Source organism: Nomascus leucogenys, chromosome 10 (assembly GCF_006542625.1).
Source record: "Nomascus leucogenys isolate Asia chromosome 10, Asia_NLE_v1, whole genome shotgun sequence".
Classification (NCBI taxonomy): Eukaryota; Metazoa; Chordata; class Mammalia; order Primates; family Hylobatidae; genus Nomascus; species Nomascus leucogenys.
This window is the reverse complement of record NC_044390.1, coordinates 43,995,575-44,012,084: the sequence shown is the minus strand read 5'-3', so window position 1 is coordinate 44,012,084 and position 16,510 is coordinate 43,995,575. Positions and strand designations below refer to the sequence as shown.

At 42.4% G+C, this 16,510-nt stretch overlaps 1 protein-coding gene across 2 annotated transcripts in view; it reads right to left on the bottom strand.

The window, feature by feature from the left end:
• CEP89 (centrosomal protein 89) overlaps positions 1-16,510 on the bottom strand; it is a 94,066-nt gene that overhangs the window by 21,242 nt on the left and 56,314 nt on the right. For both annotated transcript variants that reach the window (XM_030820246.1, XM_030820247.1), the window contains exons 14-16: positions 15,858-16,038; positions 1,585-1,752; positions 102-243 (exon numbers count right to left, since the gene is read on the bottom strand). In XM_030820246.1, the coding sequence (XP_030676106.1) occupies positions 102-243; positions 1,585-1,752; positions 15,858-16,038 (491 nt within the window). The remainder of the gene's footprint in view (positions 1-101; positions 244-1,584; positions 1,753-15,857; positions 16,039-16,510) is intronic.

Genomic DNA, 16,510 nt, shown 5'->3' with positions numbered 1-16,510 from the left:
GCCTGGATAAAGCTTTTAATAGATCATTTTTAAAAATACTCTTAAAATCACATTTGCATATTAACTTGCAGTTTACTTGATGTAACCTTCAGGAAACTTACCAAACACATAAGACTGTCACGTTCCTGGGTTATATTTTCTGCCAGGCCAACAAGGTTTGCCAGGTACTGGTGAGCAGACATTTCGTTCCCCATGGCTTTTTCCACCTGCTTTTTGAGGACCTCAATTTTCTTTTGAGATTTCCTAGAGAATTACCCCAAATGGTAGAATAAAAAACCCATTAGTTTACATGGCTAGGGCATGGTGAATATCTGTATTACAAAAACAGCAAGTATGTTAGTACTTAAATGCTATTCTTCAGCAACCTAAATCTTCTATTAAGTTTCAAGGTGAGAAGAGGTAACTGAATTTAATTTGAAACCAAGCATAATTAGTGACCCCAACTCAAATTAATAAGAGGAGTTGCGGGGGGGGGGGGGGGGGGGGGGGGGGGGGGGGGGGGGGGGGGGGGGGGGGGGGGGGGGGGGGGGGGGGGGGGGGGGGGGGGGGGGGGGGGGGGACCCGTCAAAAAAAAAAATAAGAGGAGTTGCAAATGTCTAACAACAAATAGGTTCTTTTTTTTTTTTTTTTGAGACACAGTCTTGCTCTGTCACCCAGGCTGGAGTGCAGTGGCATGATCATGGCTCACTGCAACCTCCACCTCTGAGGTTCAAGTGATTCTCATGCATATTTATATATATATATATATATATATATATATATTTTTTTTTTTTTTTTTAAGTAGCCAGGGCTTCTCTATGTTGGCCAGGCTGGTCTTGAACTCCTGACCTCAAGTGACCTGCCCATCTCAGCCTTACAAAGTGCTGGGATTACAGGTGTGAGCCACCACACCTGGCCCATAGGCTCATTAAGTATTATCCTATTAACTTTCTGGCTCATGTTCTAAAAGGTACTTTCAAAAAAAAGATCCAGAAATTCCAAAATAGACTTTTAGGAAATGGTTAGAAAAGAGCTCCTAGAACTTTGAATCTTAGGGTTATCAATATGACTATCAACCATATTTCAATTATAGACTTTAGAAATGTTGGTTAACTTGGTTAACAGAAACAATAGTTATTATAGTCTGATATCCAGTAATTTCAATTACCCTTTTCCATTTTATAGCCACTATTAGAAAAAGAAAAGATTAAAAGAAATGAAATGGAATATTCTTCATTTGTCTTTTTTTTTTTTTTTTTTTTTTTGAGACAGGGTCTCACTCTGTCGCCCAGGCTGGAGTGCAGTGGCGTGATCTCGGCTCACCGCAACCTCCGCCTCCCAAGCTCAAATGATTCTCCTGCCTCAGCCTCCCAAGTAGCTGGGACTACAGGTGCGTGCCATTACTGCCTGGCTAATTTTTGTATTTTTGTAGAGACGGGGTTTTGCCATGTTGGCCAGGCTAGTCTTGAACTTCTGACCTCAAATGATCACCTGCCTCAGCCTCCCAAAGTGCTGGGATTACAGGAGTGAGCCACTGCACCCAGCCCATTTGTCTTTTTTAACTATTGAAAATAAAAGCAACTTAAAGAAAAAAAAGACACAAACCTATTGATTTTCTGTGCTCGTTCAAGTTCGGCTTCCAGTGCTTTGTTTTGCTCTGTCAAGCTGTTCTTCTCTAGCAGCAGGCTCTTCTTCTGCGCTTGCAGGACTGTCAGCTTCTCCATCAACTCCTCCATCTCAGCCCTTTCTTTCTCTTCTTCCTTCTGTAACTGGCTGAAGGACAAAAACATTACATGCTTGTATCCAGCACAATGAAGCTAAAATGGGGCAGTCACATATCGAGGCAGATGAGTGATAACAGTCCAGCCCTCCAGCCCCTGGGTGGGTCACTTGGAAGGCCTCTGTGGAAACATCTCCCCATCCTGGGCCCTAGAGGACCTGGGACCAGGCTGCTAGACCACGGCAGAGAGGGCGTGGCTGGGCACACACTGTGTGTGTGTCTGTGTGAGACACGGTCTCACTCTGTTGCCCAGGCTGAAGTGCAGTGGCACAATCATGGCTCACTGCAGCTTCGAACTTCTGGACTCAAGCGATCCTCCTACCTCAGCCTCCCAAGTTGCTGGGACCACATGCACACACGATACCTGGCTAATTTTTGTATTTTTTGTAAAAATGAAGTCTCACTATCTTGCCCAGACTAGTTTTGAGCTCCTGGGCTCAAGTGATCCTCCTGCCTTAGCTTTCCAAAGAGCTGGGATTACAGGCATGAGCCACCACACCTGGCCACACATTTCTTTGATGGTGATGATCTAACCTCTTTTTCTCCCAGTTTTGGCTTATGTCTCTGTCTCTCTGTCTGTCTCTGTCTCTGTCTCTCTCTTGCTCTCTCTGTGTGTGTGTGTGTGTGTGTGTGTGTGTGTGTGTGTGTGTGTGTGTATACCCTATTCCTTCCAAAAAAATCTAAGATAGCTCTATTTTTTACATGGTTATAAATGCCAGATTTAAAAAAAAACCTGCTGAAACAATTTTTTCCATAATAATGTAATTATAAATACATGTTTTTAAGACAAAAGAAACAAAGAACAAAGGGGCACTTATTTTGTTGAACACCAGCTTGGGTTTTACCAAATTTGCATAGAGAGTAACTTGGGATAGGGGCTGCATCCTTTACCAGCACAGCAGGAATACACAACAATGTATGATTTTAAGATTTGTCAACTATAACTGTACAACATACAAAATCCAGGATTCATTTCTTTCACTGAAAACTTATTTAACTATTATTTTATTGGATAAATTGTTGAACTGGATTAATGACAAAAGGTTAAAGAATGTTGAAAATACCGAGACTTCTGCCTGCAGCCAAGATAGAGTTACAGAGACCAGATTTACCCCTCAGCTAGAAAACCAGGCAAAACAGAAGAAACAACAGTTTTTGGACTTTGGACAACAGGCGAGGCAGGACTGTGATCCCGAAGGGAAGAGAAAACAAGGTGAGTGCTGCAACTGCTCCCTCCACCTTCCTGTCTGGCAGACACCTGCTGAGCCCAGGAGCCAGAGATCCAAGAGCAGGGAGGTCAAGGCAGCTGGAATTTCCAGGGCAGGGCAGAGGGCATTTCATGGAGGGACAAAGGGCTCTGGAGATCTTGAAGGGTCTTCGGCTGGGTACTGATCTGTCCGTGTGTGAGAAGAAACTGCCTAAAGCCGAGGAAAGAAACACTACAAATAGTAGGCAGAATAATTTCTGACATGCACAAAGAACAGGAAATAGTTCACGCACCCACCAGTCAGAATGGAAAGGCCTTATAATAAAGGAGATATTGGATAGAATCCTTAGAAGAGTGTTACTGTCTTAGTAGTGGGGCTAACTTAGCCCTAAGACTAGAGGTTGCTTTGGGCCCACCCTAACAAAAGTCTGCTTTGAAAGAATCCAGCTTAGCCAAGTGCAGTGGCTCACGCCTGTAATCCCAGCACTTTGGGAGGCTGAGGTGGGAGGATCCCTCAAGCCCAGGACCTCAAGACCAGCCTGGGCAACATAACAAGACCCTGTTTCCACAGAAAGAAAAAAAAAAAGAAAAAAGAAAAGAAAGTAAAAAAAATAAAGAAAGAAAATCCAATAATTCTCTAGTGGCTTAAGTGTGCACCAGAATGAAATGCAACACTATTTAAAGCAATGCAATTAGTCTAACATCCTGCAACATAAAATCTACACCATCCAGCACCCAATCAAGCACGAGAATAAGCAATAAAATATGATCCATGATCAGGAGGGAAAAAAATCAACAGAACAGATCCGGAAGTGAGAGAGATGATGGCGTTGGCAAACAAAGGTTTTTAGAAAAACATGCTCCGACATTTGAGAAAGAAGAGAAAAATAGCATGCTGGGGACAGAGATGGAGAACACAAAAAAGACTCAAATGGATCTTTCTTACAGAGATGGGAAAAATCATTACACAAAGTGAACAATATATTGGATGGGACTAACAGCAGATTAGATTGTAGAAGGATAGATTTGCGAAGTTGAAGACATAGTAATAGACACTGTCTGATTGAAGCCCAGAGAGAAACAAGTGTGGGCAAAAAGTGAACCGAACGATCAACAGGACAACATCAAGCAGTCCAGGAGAGGTGAGAGGGAAAAACAGAAGAGAATGTTCAAGAAATAATAGCTGAAAGATTTCCAAACTTGATGAAAAATACACACTGATAGCCCCAAGAAGCTTAATGAACTTCACGTAAAGAAACCATGCTGGCCAGGTGTGGGGCCCCCCACTGTAATCCCAGCGCTTTGGGAGGCCAAGGCAGGAGGCTCCCTCAGGGCCAGGAGTTTGAGACCAGCCTGGGCAACATAACAAGACTCTGTCTCTGCAAAAGATTTAAAAATTAGCCAGGAGCAGTGGCATATGCCTGTAGTCCCAGCTACTCGAGAGGCTGAGGCAGGAGGATCACTTGAGCCCAGGAGGTCAAGGCCAGAGCAAGCAGTGATTGCACCACTGCACTCCAGCCTGTCCAACAGAGCCAGACCCTGTGTAAAAAAGGGTCTGAAAGAAAGAAATAAACCATGCTAAGACATATCCCAATTAAAATGCTGAAAAACAGTGACACTGAAAAATTCTTAAAAGAAGCCTCAGAGAAAATGCACGTTATCTTCAGAAGAATACAGATAACCGTGACAGCAGATTTTCATCATAAATGATGCAAGCCAAAAGACCATGAACAGCCAGAATCTTTAAAACTCAATGGAAAAAAACCCACAAACTACCAAAAACCTGTCAGCTTGGAATTCTTCACCCAGTGAAATAATATAATCAATAAAGTTTCATAATTTTCCCAACAGAAGTACTGTAAATCTTTCCACATCTATTTGTGAAGCTTTGTCAATGGTTCCTTCTTTTTATTAAAAAAAAATTTCTCATCATGATAGCCTATCATTACCTTAGTTTCCAAAATAGCATTTTCTTTTTTTTTGAGACGGAGTCTCACTCTGTTACCAGGCTGGAATGCAGTGGCGCAATCTTCGCTCACTGCAACCTCCGCCTCCCAAGTTCAAGCGGTTCTCCTGCCTCAGCCTCCTAAGTAGCTGGGACTACAGATGTGCGCCACACCCAGCTAATTTTTGTATTTTTAGTAGAGACAGGGTTTCACCATGTTGGCCAGGATGGTCTCAATCTCTTGACCTCATGATCTGCCTGCCTCAGCCTCCCAAAGTGCTGGGATTACAGGCATAAGCCACCATGCCTGGCCCAAAATACCATTTTCTACACATCTTTTTCCTACAAAGAAATGCAATTTTTATAAATTTTCTGTTTTGAACAACTTTGCTAAAATCTCTTATTATTTTTAATGCTTTGTAGATTTGTTTTCTACAGATAGAATTGCATCATTTATGAATAATGACACTATTGTTTTCCCTTTTTCCAAACCTTCTAAGTTTTTCATGCCATGTGTGTCAGTTACCACTTGGTAACCAGTGCTGTTAATGTTGTCAGAAATGGTGTCAGAGGGCAACCTTGTATTGTTTCCAATTTCAACAGGAAAGCTTTCAACATTTCACTATTTGGTGTGATCTTTATTGTAGTTGTATTTTTAAATAGAACTTTAGAATGTTAGAATTTAATAGAAGTTTTACATCTATATTCATAAGTGAAATGAAAAGTAATTTTCCTTTCTTATACTATCACTGTTGGGTTTTGGTATCAAGGTTATACTAACCTCATTAGATTAAGGAGCATTAATTCTTTTTCTGTTTCTAGAAAGGTTTATGTAAGACTAAAATTATTTCTTCCTTGAATATTTGTAGAGCTCTCTAGTGAGGTATCCAGGCCTGGAGTTTTCAAGGGAAGATTTTTTTTTTTTAATTCAATTCTTTTAATTGATTACAGGACTATTCAGGTATTCTTCTTCTTGAGTCAGTTTTAAGGTACGTTTTTCAAATAATTTTACTATTTCGTCTAAATTTTCAAATATATTGACATAAATTATTTCTAGGTGCACACAAATTTAAATTTGTGTGAATTCTACTTGGTAAATTGGGCCTTTTATTTTTGTGAATCATCCTCTTTGCTTAGTATTTTTGTTTGTTTGTTCTGTTTGAGACAGGGTCTCACTCTGTTGCCCAGGCTAGAGTGCAGTGGTGCAATCACTGCTCAGTGCAGCTGCAAACTCCTGGGCTCAAGTCATCCTCCTGCCTCAGCCTCCTGAGTAGCTGGGATTACAGACGGTAAGCCATCACACCCAGTTAATTTTTAAATTTTTGGCAGAGACAAGGTCTCCCTATGTTACCCAGGCTGGTCTTGAACCTCTGGGCTGAGCCACCATGCCTGGCCTAAGCAGTATTTTTTACCTTAACATCTATACCTTGTTAGAGATCAAGATTTACCATCTCTATTTTGGTTTGTACTTGAGTAGTACTGCTTTTCCTGCCCTTTTACTTTTGACCTTTCTCTATCCTCATGCTTGGGACATATATCTTAAAGACAACACAGTTGTGCTTTAGTTTACACTGTGACATTCTTTGTCTTTTAACTGGGGTATTTTGTCCATTTAGTGTATCTACTGCTGGTATGCTTGGCTTTAAATCTAACATTTTACTTTTTGTTTTCTATTCTCCCCTTGCCTACCTTTCATTTTCCTGCTCTTATTTGGATTATTTTTTAATCATTCTTTTTACCCCCATACTAGTTTAAAAGTTATATACATTGTTTCTAGAAATTTCATCATGTATATTTTCAAATTATAAAATTAGTCAACACTTTTATCCTCTTCTAATGATATAAAGACTTTAGAACACAAACTCCATGTGCCTTGTGCCTGATTATATGCTATTATTATTGTGCCTTTTAATTTTATGTATTCTTAAATCCCCAAAAATATTATCATTTTATAGACTCAGTGTTCATCACATTTATCTATATATTTACTACTATCATTTACTTTCATTTTACTTCCTTCTTGCTTCTCAGGCATCCTGCCTTGAATCAACCATCCCCTCCTCAGGGGCCTCCCTTGAACATTGTATCTAAAGCACTCCTCCTGATTGCAAGTCTCTCTCCATCTTATTATCCTTATATATAGATATATATATATATATAAATATTTATATATAAATACTAATAGTTGGCCGGGCGCGGTGGCTCACGCCTGTAATCCCAGCACTTTGGGAGGCCGAGGCGGGCGGATCACGAGGTCAGGAGATCGAGACCATCCTGGCTAACACGGTGAAACCCCGTCTCTACTAAAAATACAAAAAATTAGTCGGGCGAGGTGGCAGGCGCCTGTAGTCCCAGCTACGTGGGAGGCTGAGGCAGGAGAATGGCGTGAACCCCGGGGGGCGGAGCCTGCAGTGAGCCGAGATCGCGCCACTGCACTCCAGCCTGGGTGAAAGAGCGAGACTCCGTCTCAAAAAAAAAAAAAAAAAATACTAATAGTTACATATATAAATATATATACATACATATAATATAAACAACATCTTTAAGAGTAAGAATTAATTTTGGCTATTGGGTGTTTCAGTTCTAAAAATTCTATTTGTTTCTTTTTCAAATCCACTATGTCATGTTTTGTAGTTCCCTGAAGAAATTTTGGAGCTTCTCTGTCTCAAACTCCTGGGCCCAAGAGATCCTCCCGCCCTGGCCTCCCGAAGTGCTGGGATCACAGGCTTGAGTCACTGTGCCTGGCCTCACCCCAGGACTTTCTTAAAACCCTCCCAGATGAAATGAAACACTTTTATTCCCTGTGGCTTAAGGAATAAAGACCAGGGGCCAGGCGTGGTGGCTCATGACTATAATCCCATCACTTTGGAAGGCCAAGGCAGGAGGGTCACTTGAGACCAGGAGTCCAAGACCAACCTGGGCAACACAGCAAGACCCCATCTCTGCAGAAATACTTAAAAATTAGCCCTGCATGATGGCGTGTGACTACAGTCCCAGCCACTGGGGAGACCGAGGCAGGAGAATCGCTTGAGCCTGGAGTTCAAGGCTGCAAGTGAGCCATGATTGAGCCACTTCACTCCAGCCTGAGACAGGATGAGATCATATCTTAAACTAAAATAAGAGGATAAAGACCACACATTTTAGTCTAACATTCTGAGGACAGTCCACAAATGCTTTCCCTCCAAACATGTCTGTGGTTTCTCTATTTTTTTTTTTCTTTTTTTTGACAGATTCTCACTTTGTCGCCCAGGCTGGAGTGCAATGGCATGATATTGGCTTACTGCAACCTCCACCTCCTGGGTTCAAGCCATTCTCCTGCCTCATCCTCCCGAGCAGCTGGGACTACAGGCATGTGCCAACACACCTGGCTAATTTTTGTATTTTTAGTAGAGATGGCGTTTCACCATGTTGGTCAGGCTGGTCTTATCTCCTGACCTCAAGTGATCTGCCCACCTCAGCCTCCCAAAGTGCTAGGATTATAGGCGCATGCCACCACACTTGGCCAATTTTTGTAATTTTAGTAGAGACAGGCTTTTGCCATGTTGGCCAGGCTGGTCTCGAACTCCTGACCTCAACTGATCCACCTGCCTCGGCCTCCCAAAGTGCTGGGATTACAGGCATGAGTCACCGTGCCTGGCCCCATTTTTATCTTTTCTACTGTATTTTGACTGTACTTTTTCCGTTTAGATATGTTTAGATACACAAATATTTACCATTGGTTTATAGTTGCCTGCAGTGTTCAGTACAGTAACATGCTGTGCAGGTTTGTAGCCTAGGAACAAACAGCTCCACCATCTAGCCTCAGTGTGCAGGAGGCTATGGCATGTGGCTTTGTGTGAGCACACTCTGTGATGCCCACACAATGATGAAATCACCTAATGATGAGTTTCTCAGAATATATCCCCATTAAGTGACACATGATTGTGTTTTGATAGCCCCTTAGATGTAAGTAAAGGAGGTATAAAAAGCTTTAAAAGGAGTCACTAATGGTGAAGGCAGGGGGAGAAATGACCATTTTAAAATAACAAAGATGCCACCAAATCTGTTTTCAGTGGAAATTGGAGAAAGACTTTTGTGGCTCAGAATGAACTGGCTGGGGAGGGAAAGCCTTTATGGCAGCTTTGGCTGAACGGCTTTGGGCTCAGAGTTGATAGGTGGGTTGAGGGTAGAGGAATGAGAAGGATAGAGCCGGGGATGTGACCCTAATGGGCTCTCCTGTGGAAGGGGCGGTGCTTGGAGAGAGAATTTATAACATGGAAGAGGGGCAGGAATTCATCAGAGCTAGAATATATGGAATTCCATGAAGACCTAGTGAAAAATAGACAAAATGAGGAGCAGGAAACTGAGTGTTTTTGTTTTGGCTACGGAAGCCGAGGACACCTTGGAGCTTCGTAGGGCAGAAGTGCCCTACGACAGCCTCCACTAGGGAGCCCCTTCTCATGTTGGCATCATAACAGAGATAGGCCACATGCAGAATACGCACTGATTTATCAGCAAAGCAGCTGCTGAACCAGCAGGGGGGAACGTCTGGGGAGGAGTTTGGGAAAGGGTTATGCCTCAGGCAAAGGTGAGGTCATGAGGATAAGATTTTTGTGCAGGGATAAAAGGGCTCATTGAACTTGTGCGGGGCAAGCCTCGAGGTGTGGTGTGTATGTGTTCTTTCGTCTACCCTGGTTGAAAGGAAGGCAAATAATGAGTATTTTGTCTTGCTTTCTCTGCCCATTGGCAACCCTGCATGGAAGGAACAGTGATGCGGGAAATGGCACAAGCTCATGTTCCTGGTGAGCTGCCAGTTGGCTTTGGATTGGACTGGCGGTCACACCTGGAAGCAGAGATGGCTGTCTTTGCTTTTACTATTTTCTAGAAAGATTGGGCTTACTCAAGATGAAGGTGGGAGAAAAACAAGGTGTCAACCCACTTCTCTAAGGAAATTTAGCAAACTTTTGGGGAGAACTAAAGATTTAAGGGGACAGGTTGTATCTACAAAGGGAAGCCTTTACCCTGGCTTTTGGGAGACCTGGATCATAAAGTAAAGCTGACCATTACATGCACCTTATCTATATACACAGAGGCCTGCTCAGCAGCCAGGGAGATGCCTGCACAGGTAACCACCAGGGCAGAAAATCCCTGAACTGACAGTACACACCAAGTACCAGTAGTTCCTCTTCCTAAAATCAGAACAGATGACTAGATGTGAACAAGCAACAAGGGTCATTAGGTGTGATGAAAGAAATTGCAACATGAAAGAGAGATCCAGATAAGCAGAGAAGCTCAAGGGAAACTGAGATAACACAGAGGACTAAGGAGGTTTTAAAAGAACAAAATGCCATGAGAAAAGAAAGTACAGTCACTAAATAAGAGCCAGACTAAACATGATCACCAGAATTTAAAAAATATCACAAGGGCTGAAAGATATATTTGAGGAATCTCTCAGAACTAAGGAAACAAATGATTGGGAAATGGAGAGAAAAGGTACTAGAAGTGGAGGACCCATCCAGGAGGTCCAGCCTTAGGTCATCAGGAACCTCGGGAGGATACGAGAGACACTAGAAAGGAAGAAGTGAATAGCTGAAGGGCATTTGCAGACCTCTGAAGACCTTGGTGGATTCACTGCAGAGGTACCCACTGCAGCAAATGAAAAAAAGACACCCACATCTACACGTATCCTAATGAAATACCAGTCAACCAAGACTGATGAGATAGGCCAGGTGCAGTGGCTCACGCCTGTAATCCCTGCACTTTGGGAGGCCGAGGCAGGCAGAATGCTTGAGGCCAGGAGTTCAAGACCAGCCTGGCCAATATGGTGAAACCCTGTCTCTATTAAAAATACAAAAATTAGCCAAGCGTGGTGGCACACTCCTATAATCCCAGCTACTCAGGTGGCTGAGGCACAAAAATTGCTTGAACCCAGAAGGCAGAGGTTGTAGTGAGCCAAGATCGTGCCACTGCACTATTCCAGCCCCTGGGTGACAAAGCGAGACTCTGCCTCAAAAAAGAAAGAAAGAAAGAAAGGAAAGGAAGGAAAGGAAAGGGAAGAGAAGGCAAGGCAAGGGAAGGGAAGGCAAGGCAAGGCAAGAGAAGGCAAGGCAAGGCAAGAGAAGGCAAGGGAAGGCAAGGTGAGGGGAGGGGAGGGAAGGGAGGAGGGGAGGGGAGGGAAGGGGGGAGGGGAGGGGAGGGGAGGGAAGGGAAGGGAAGTGAAGGGAAGGTAAGGGAAGAAGAAAAAAATGGTACACCTGTACAGGGCACTTACCATGAATAGAGCTTGCAGGACTGGAAGGAAGTTGCTCTGGGTAAGTCAGTGAGTGGTGAGTGAATGTGAAGGCCTAGGACATTACTGTACACTCTTGTAGACTAAATACTGTACTATTAGGCTACATTTAAATTATTTTTAAAGATTTTCTTCAATAATAGATTAATTTTAGTATACTATAACTTTTTACTTTATAAACTTAATTTTTTAACTTTTTGACTTTTTTATAACACAGCTTAAAACACACATTGTACAAATATTTTCTATTTTTATATTCTTACTCTCAAGCTTTTTTCTATTAAAAATTTTTTTTAAACTTTCTAGACCTTTTTTTAAAAAATGAAGAACAAATGCCACAGGAGCCTAGGCCTGCAGAGGGGCAGGATCATCAGTGTCACTGTCCTCCACCTCCATGTCTCATCCCACTGGAAAATCTTCAAGGGTCAGTAACGTGCATGGAGCTGTCACCTCCTGTGGTAACAATGCCTGCTTCTGGATACCTCCTGAAGGACCCACCTAAGCCTGTTTTACAGTTAACTTTATTTTTTTATAAGTAGAAGGAGTACACTCTAAAATAACAATAAAAAGTAGGGTAAATACATAAACCAGTAACACAGTCATTTATTATCATTATCAAGTATTATGTACCGTCCATAACTGCACATCCTAGGCTTTCACAGGACTAGCAGTGCAGTAGGTTTGTTTACACCAGCATCACCACAAACACGAGAGTAATGCATTGCTCTACGATGTTACAATGGCTATGACATCACTAAGTGATAGGAATTTTTTGGCCCCATTATAATTGTATGGGCCCATTGTCGTATATGTGGTCCATTGTTGACTGAAGCGTTGTTACATGGTACATGGCTGTATGTTTATGCAGTTATGACACAGCCACAAAAACACATCAGTTGCAGGAGCAGATGTTTGAGAAAAATAAAATTATAAAGATGAACATGATTTCAAAAATATTTCCTTCCTCTACTGCAACAGAAAAGCACATGTCTGGCCACACATGGCGGCTCATGCCTGGAATCTTAGCACTTGGAAGGCCAAGGTGAGTGGACTGTTTGAGCCCAGTTCAAGATCAGCCTGGGCAACATGGTGAAATCCTGTCTGTAACAAAAATACAAAAAATAGCCGGGCACTATGGCACGTGCCTGTGGTCCCAGCTACTCAGGAGGCTGAAGCAGAGGATGGCTTGAGCCTAGGAGGTGGAGGTTGCAGTGAGCCAAGATCGTACCACTGCACTTCAGCCTGGGTGACAGAGGGAGATCTCATCTCAAAAAAGAAAAGCAAAGCAAGAGTCTGGCCCAGTCAGCATGTAATAGCAGAGTCCAAACTAGGCTCTAGTAATTGGAATCACCAGCATTTACTAAAGCACCAAGCTTCACATGCACTAGCTCATTTGTTGCCCCACACCAACGCTACGAAGGGAGAAGGAGGAGTTGGAGAGAAACAGAAGTCAATAGGTGTATTCAGTCAACCATTCTGAGCTGAAAGGCTCATCATTTAAAACATTATTTCCCCCTTATTACAAAAGTGAATAGGACACTTGGAAATATAAAAATATACAAGAGGCCAGGCTGGTGGCTCACACCTGTAATCCCAGCACTTTGGGAGGCCTAGGCAGGCAGATCACTTAAGGCCAGGAGTTCAGGACCAGCCTGGCCAACAAAATACAAAACTAGCTGGATGTGGTGGTACATGCCTGTAATCCCAGCTATGAGCGGGGCTGAGGCATAAGAATCACTTGAACCCAGGAGGTGGAGGTTGCAGTGAGCCAAGATCACGCCACTGCACTCCAGTCTGGGTGACAGAGCAAGACTCTGTCTCAAAAAAAAAAAGGAAAAAAAAAGAAAATAAAAATTACTCATTGTGATGGTTAATTTTATGTGTCACCTTGGCTCGGCTGTGGTGCCCAGTTGTTTGCTCAAACACTAGACGTTGCTGTGAAGAATTTTGTTGATGTCGTTAACATTTACAATCAGTTGAGTTTAAATAAAGGAGATTTACTCTCGATAATGTAGGTGAGCCTAATCTAAGGCCTTAAGAGCAAAAACAGGTTTCTCAATGAAGGAGTTCTGCCTCAAAACTGTAAGATGGAGATTCTGCCTGGGTTTCCAATGGGCTGGCCTGCCATATGAATTTTGAGCTTGCCTGCCCCCACAACTGTGTGAGCCAATTTTTAAAAGAAATCTCACTCTCTCTCTTTCTCACTAACCTATTGGTTGCTTCTCTCGAAAACCCTGGTTGAAACACTTACAATCTTATCTGCCAAAGATATTTTCTATTAATATTTTCCCATTCTGCCTATCTTTTTTCTATGTACTTACAGTATATATGTAATTCTATATATCTATACACATATAATTTTACAATTTATATAAAATATATAAATATATAATAAATATAAATATATAAAATATTTATATATAATCATACAAAAGATTTATACATAATTATACATATATTAGTTACATATGTATGTTTCCTATACATAATTAACATATATACCATATGTATATATACCATATCTCTCTCTCTTACATACACACACATACAATGTGAGAAAATGAGAAAATAGCCACCATATATATATATATATTTTTCAACATGAGAAAATAGCCACTATATATATATATATATATATATATATATATATTTTTTTTTTTTTCCCCCACAGTGTTGCCCAGGCTGATCTCAAACTCCTAGGCTCAAGCAATCCTCCCACCCGGACTATTACCAATTGGCCAATTACCAATTACATACATACCATACATAGGTATATATATACACACACATACATATGTAATTATACAAACACATTTATACATACATACTAGAATGATCAACTCATTTCACTTTGCCTAGGACATTCCCAGTTTTAGCACTAAAAGTCCCACATCCTGGGAAACCCCTCAGTCCCAGGCAAACTGTTATGGTTGGTTACACACACACATACACACACACTTCTTTTTTTTTTTTTTTTTTTTTTGAGACAAAGTCTCGGTCTTGTCCCCCAGGCTGGAGTATTTCGGCTCACTGCAACCTCCGCCTCCTGGGTTCAAGCAATTCTCCTGCCTCAGCCTCCTGAGTAGCTGGGATTACAGGTGCCTGCCACCATGCCTCGCTAATTTTTGTACTTTTAGTAGAGACAGGGTTTCACCAGGTTGGCCAGGCTGGTCTCAAATTCCCCTCCTCAGCTGATCCACCTGCCTCAGCCTCCCCAAAGTGCTGGGATTACAAGTGTGAGCCACCGCACCCGGCCACACACACTTCTTAAAAAATAAAATTGTAATCATTTTCTATGTGCTGTTTTAAAACCTAAACTCCTTACTTAAAAATATATTGTGGCCAGGTGGGCATGCCCCTGTAATCCCAGCTACTTGTGGGGCTGAGGTAGAAGAACTGCTTGAGTCCAGGAGTTTAAGACCAGACCAGCCTGGGCAACATTGTAAAAACATAGATACATGGTGGCTATTTTCCTATGTCAAAAAGGATCTTGTGTCATTTCATATTTAATGACTGCATTTCCTTCCATTTCAAGGATGTATCCTTTCATTTAACTAATTCCTTATTACTGGATATCTAGGTTTCCAGTTCCACTATTTTATTTATTTATCATTTTTTGAGATAGGAGACAGGGTCTTACTCTGTTGCCCAGGCTGGAGTGCAGTGGCGTGATCTCAGCTCACTGCAGCCTCGATCTCCCAGGCTCAGGTGCCTCCCATCTCAACCTCCTCTGTAGCTGGGACCACAGGTGCGTACCACCATGCCTGGCTGGTTTTTGTATTTTTTTTTTTTTTTTTTTTTTGGTAGACAGGCAGTTTCGCCATGTTGCCCAGGCTGGTCTCAAACTTCCGGGTTCAAGTGACCTGCCTGCCTCAGCCCCTCAAAGTGTTGGGATTACAGGCATGAGGCACTACCCCCAGCCTAGTTCCACTATTTTAAATTGCCTTTGGTTCTAAAACTAATAAAGGCCAAAACAGCATGAAAAAAAATCACAAACACCCAAACTGCAGACTGCAGCCCTCAAGGAGAGCCAGGCTCTACTTTAATTTATCATTTATTACCAAAGTTATTAACAGAAAAAAAAGTCAGCCTGGGCGTGATGGCTCACACCTGTAATTCCAGCACTTTGGGAGGTCAAGGCAGGCAGATCACTTGAGGTCAGGAGTTTGAGACCAGCCTGGTCAACATGGTGAAACCCTGTCTCTACCAAAAATACAAAAATTAGGCAGGTGTGGTGATGTGCCCCTGTAATCCCAGATACTCAGGAGGCTGAGGCAGGAGAATCACTTGAACCCACGAGGTGGAGGTTTCAGGTGCTGAGATTATGCCACTGCATTCTAGCCTGCGCAACAGAGTGAGGGTCCGTCTCAAAAAAAAAAAAGTCCCATTCTCACTTTCAGACACCTGTGCCGCTATGCCGTGCATGACCATAGGTGAAGAAACCCAGAAAGAACTGAGCAACCTCTCTCCGTTCTGCCTATAACCACAGGCAGAGTGACTCATTATACTCAAAAAGTCATTAAATCAGCTGGGTGTGGTGGCTCATGCCTGTAATCCCAAAACTTTGAGAGGCTGGGATGGGCAGATCGCTTGAGCCCAGGAGTTTGGGACCAGCCTGAGCAACATAGCAAGACCCTGTCTCGAAAAAAAAAAAAAAGACAAAACATTAAATCCTTACCTTTTTAATTCATTCACAATTGATTTATGAACTTCCACTGCGATTTTGCCATCCGAGTGTGTTTTGAGTTCTTGGCATTTGGCACGTAAAATCTCCAGCTGTTCCCTGTTCTCCGCCAGCTCCTTTTCCTGGCCCTGGGTTTTCGTCTCCAGGAGCATTAGTTGTTTAGTCAGCTTAGAAACTGAAAATCAAAAGAGGAGGATAAAAACTTGGCACAGAAGACCTCACAAAACACAATCATTGGCTATTAGGAAATACTAATGAGAGTCAGCTGATAAAAATGACCTTTTAAAGATCTTTTGCGCTGGGCATGGTGGCTCACACCTGTAATCCCAGCACTTTGGGAGGCTGAGGCGGGTGGATCACGAGGTCAGGAGTTCAAGACCAGCCTGGCCAAGTTGGTGAAACCCTGTCTCTACTAAAAATACAAAAATTAGCCAGGTGTGGTGGTGGGTGCCTGTAATCTCAGCTACTCAGGAGGCTGATGCAGAGAATCACTTGAACCTAGGAGGCAAAGGCTGCAGTGAGCTGAGATCACACCACTGCACTCCAGCCTGGGCAACAGAGTGAGACTCTCTCAGAAAAAAAAAAAAAAAGACCTTTTGGAGTGTTATAAATTAACACCAAAGGCTTTGTCCTTAGAAGTTACTGTC